This window comes from Halichoerus grypus, chromosome X (genome assembly GCF_964656455.1).
Source record: "Halichoerus grypus chromosome X, mHalGry1.hap1.1, whole genome shotgun sequence".
NCBI lineage: Eukaryota > Metazoa > Chordata > Mammalia > Carnivora > Phocidae > Halichoerus > Halichoerus grypus.
The window spans coordinates 85,099,585-85,103,912 of record NC_135727.1 but is presented as its reverse complement, the minus strand read 5'-3'; the positions used below and the strand labels follow the sequence as shown (position 1 = coordinate 85,103,912).

Below are 4,328 nucleotides of genomic sequence, written 5' to 3'. Positions count from 1 at the left end.
ACACTGCTTGAAACATCTGAGAGGCAAAGGCTGTGCTTCCTGTGTGATAAGTGCTTTTCATTTGTTATCTCATTTAATTCTCACAACGCTATGAGGACAGCACTTAATTAACCTCACATTATAGATGAGACCGAGGCTCAGAGAGGTGAAGTGACTTATGCAAAATAGTATCTTTGGAATGACATAAGAAAGATACAGAGTGCTTGCTATAGAGACTCCTCCCTCAGGGGACTGAACATGGACTCACTATTCATCCTGGAAGACAAGCTTCAGGAAGGAAGAGGCCTGTGAATAGGCAGATGGAATTTAGGTAATTGGGGATGAGAGGAAAAGCAATTCAGACCGAGGAACTACTGAGCAAAGACCCAGAGTGGATAAAGTTCAGAGTATGCTCCGGGTTACATTTGGATTACCAAATGAATGAAAGAACAAAAATAAATCAAGCATTCAGGTGGACTGGAGCCTAGAAACCTCAGAGCCAACCTGCACTTCCACCACCTTCTCCCCATCCCCCTCTTCCACCCAATCAGTCCCTAAAGCCTGTCCAGGATCACCCTTAAAATGGCTTTCTGCCTCCCCACCCTCATGGCAACTGCTTTAAGGCTCACTTTCTTTTCGTCTCGCTTCTTATTCTGATTGCCTCCTAATGACCTGCGAGACAACAGTCTGTACAGCCTCTGTGAAGCTCTGCGAATGCAAGTCTGATCCAATTAGTGACCTGCTTAATAATCCCATGAATATAGAACATTTAAAGATTCTGCATCTCTTGTACAGTGTTCACAGCTTTTGCAGTCCCACCTCCCCTCATCACCCAGCAATTCAGCCATAGGCATCTTATCTGGGTCCTAGATGGGTCCATGAATCAATTAGTATACACATAAACTATTTCTGAGAACAGGGATGGTAAATTAATGTGCTGTGTAAGCCAAGACAGGAAAGGATAACTGAGACCACTGATATCTCCACAAATACACTCCTCAACTCCATTCCCCCACACCCTCCACCACCACCCCTTGACACACATACATGCATATGCCGCATTCTGTGAGAATTCCTTCCCAATACCCGCGAGCAAATGTACCAAACTGAAAAACACAAGAATCCTATGGTATTCATTTCTCCCGTGTATTCCCCTGCCCTTGCCAATCTCTAGCTGTCATCTCTGCCCTAGTCCCACCCCTGCCTTGTTGAGCTTCTTTTCCTATCTGACAGCGGAAATCTGGGTGGAGGAGACGCCCACTTCCTCTTTGGAGTTCGGAGTGCGTGGCAGAAAAGGCGGAGTCAGTTCTGCAGAGCATTCGCGCGCGCTTGCGGCGGGAGCGAGTGCAGATGGCGGTTGCTCATGCATTTCAGCTTCCCTGGGAGTGAGCTTTCTCGCTGAGAACGTCTGGTTTGTTGCTACAAAGACTATTGACATTGCTGGCTTCAGCGACAGCCGCTTCTTAAGGTAGAGGTAGTTGCGTTCTGCAGAAGTTGCAGGCATCTTTCCCTAGAATTGCAATAAGCTCAAGAGCCCATAGTAGAAGACATGCCTCGGGGTCGAAAGAGTCGGCGCCGCCGTAACGCAAGGGCCGCAGAAGAGAACCGCAACAACCGTAAGATCCAGGCCTCAGAGGCTTCTGAGACCCCGATGGCCTCATCTCTAGCCCCAAGCACTCCGGAGGACGACCTGAGTGGCCCTGAGGAAGACCCTAGCACTCCGGAGGAGGCCTCCACCACGCCTGAGGAAGCCTCCAACACTGCTCAAGTGCAAAAGCCCTCGGTAGCCCGGAGCAATTTTCAGGGCACCAAGAAAAGTCTCCTGATGTCCATATTAGCCCTCATCTTCATCATGGGCAACAGCGCCAAGGAGGCCCTGGTCTGGAAAGTGCTTGGGAAGTTGGGAATGCAGCCTGGCCGGCAGCACAGCATCTTTGGAGATCCAAAGAAGGTCGTCACAGAGGAGTTTGTGCGCAGAGGGTACCTGATTTATAAGCCGGTGCCGCGTAGCAGTCCCGTGGAGTATGAGTTCTTCTGGGGACCTAGAGCACACGTGGAATCCAGCAAGCTGAAAGTCATGCATTTTGTGGCAAGGGTGCGTAACCGATGCTCCAAGGACTGGCCATGTAATTATGATTGGGATTCTGAAGATGATGCAGAAGTTGAGGCTATCCTCAATTCAGGTGCTAAGGGTTACAGCGCACCTTAGGGAAATCTGGGGCAGACTCTTGAGGGGGGTTGGAAACAATATCAAAGTTACCCCAAGGAGTAGATTTAGCTGGGTCCTGAGTTAAATATGATGGGAAAAGGGGGGCATTTGATATTCGTGATCAGTGCTAATTGTTTAACTGCAATATAGAGCGTTTGCTATGGATATTGTACGATTGTATACATTTTAATATAGTGCTGATTAAGGTCAAATTATGATTAAGATACGATTGCAGAAAAGATTTTTTTTTCTTTTTTCTGTCATTGAGATTTAGTATAACAGTTTTGCTAACGTTGTAAATGAGTCCATCATACTCTGTAATCTGATACATATTTTAAATAGGCTGTACTTGAAAGTTTGAAATAACCAGTAATGTGAGAGAAGGATAGGGGAATTCTTTTATGTCTGACCTTTCTGAAACCTTTGTTTCTGCTATTGTGTAAAGAAAACTGACAACTATCATGAATTTACTTAGTTACTGTGCAAGAAAAAAAATAAAACATAATGACGAGGACACCTTGTTCATTTACTGACCACCAGTTATGTGTGAGGCATCAGTCTAGGTTCTGGGGATACTCCGTGGCACACAGCCCTCAGTTCTAAAGAATGTTCGAGATTACACAGGAGAGACAAATATGTAAACTGGCAGTGTGGTAAACGCTGTAATAGGGAGTGAGTATGGCGTGCCATAAAAATGTAGAAACACTTATGTGACCTGTCTTGGGGGTGGGACGGGAAAGAGGGGACATCACAGGATTCTATGAGAACCCAAGAGATGCTTAAATAAGTTTGGGGGAATACGAAAGGGGCAGCAAAGCATTCTGGGAAAATACTGTGTATTAGGTATTTTTGGATACCTAACCCGGCTTGGAGGGAGGGGGCATTGGCAAAGGGAAGGGGTTATCATGGGGTACTGTAGAAATAGAAAATACACTTAAATCGGCTTGAGAAGAGGGCCGGGGAGAGAGGGGTGGTTGCAGGAAAAAGGACATTGTGGGGTACTACAGAAATTAAAAAGATGGGACTGTCAGAAAATTCTTGGTGAGATGACAACCTGAGGTCTGAAAATAATATTGAAGATGGGGAAGGGAGTAATTATGGAGGCAGTAAAGGCAGCATGGACATTAGGGAAACAACAAATTCTCCACTGAACGATTAAGGTTATGTCAAGGGGAAAGCGGAGAAAAAGAAATAAGGTGGAGAAAAGGTGAGCAGAAGCTAGAGCCTCAAAGGGTGGGAGCTATGGCTGATTTTAATAAGAACAAAGATGGTTAATAATAATGATAATCCTGGAATAATAATAATTTAAAAAAGCAAAAAAAAGCAGAGCCTCTTGGATGAGTCAGAGAGAAGACTCGACCTGTGGCATCTCTGGAAGGTAACCTGGCACTTCTCTCAGAAACTACAGTTTGTTAAGGTGTGCTAATTGTTTTAAAAGTGTGTGTGTGTGTGTGTGGGGGGGTGTATGCATTTTGGGGTGGGAGGGGAGCAGAGTTAGCACTTTGACTCTCCTTCAGCCAGGGTAGGGAGTCCAGAGGGCTACCTGGCATGGTGGCCCATGGTGCACAAGCGTGTGGTATCAAGTTTCTGCCCACCTCCAGGAGCTTTCACACTTTCTCACCTCATTGTACCAAGGAGCTCAATGTCCTTCCAATCTACTCTATCACCAGGGAGTTCTGAATCCTCTATCTCACCCTACAGCAAATCTGGAGATGTAGGAGTCATCCTTCACATTCTTTTCAGCTATAGGCAAAGAACATGCATAAGATGTTCTGGCCACCCCCAAAGTCTACCACATCTACCCTTAAAACTAAACACTGTGTGAACCAAGTCCTCTAATAGGGAACTCCAAGGAGAGGTGCCTCACCTAGCTTTGTGGGGCTCAGAGGGAGCAGCTATCATACACAGGAGAGTGGCCAGGGTACCTTCTTTCTTTTGCCTCCAGTCAGTCTTATCCTGTTTCCAGCTGTGTGCAAGGTAAAGTCACTGGAGCCAGGGTAGGCTAGCAAATGGCTTTCTGGCAAAGGCCCAGGGACCCATAGACATCAGCCTGCAGACAAAGGAGGCTTCAAACAAAAGTGGGAAGTATGACACCTCAGCAGCTCCAAATTCATTCAGCAAACAAGAAAAGAGTGAGAAC

The 4,328-nt window shown here is 46.3% G+C and overlaps 1 protein-coding gene across 1 annotated transcript; it reads left to right on the top strand.

The window, feature by feature from the left end:
- Positions 1 to 1,258: 1,258 nt before the first annotated feature.
- MAGEH1 (MAGE family member H1) lies at positions 1,259 to 2,702 on the top strand. The gene has a single exon (XM_078065435.1). The coding sequence runs from the start codon at positions 1,529 to 1,531 to the stop codon at positions 2,186 to 2,188; it is 660 nt and encodes a 219-aa protein (XP_077921561.1). The 5' UTR covers positions 1,259 to 1,528; the 3' UTR covers positions 2,189 to 2,702.
- The last annotated feature ends 1,626 nt before the right edge of the window (positions 2,703 to 4,328 follow it).

Bases quoted from the DNA above. Each gene is read 5' to 3' on its own strand.
- MAGEH1 (XM_078065435.1), top strand. From the start codon at position 1,529: ATGCCTCGGGGTCGAAAGAGTCGGCGCCGCCGTAACGCAAGGGCCGCA.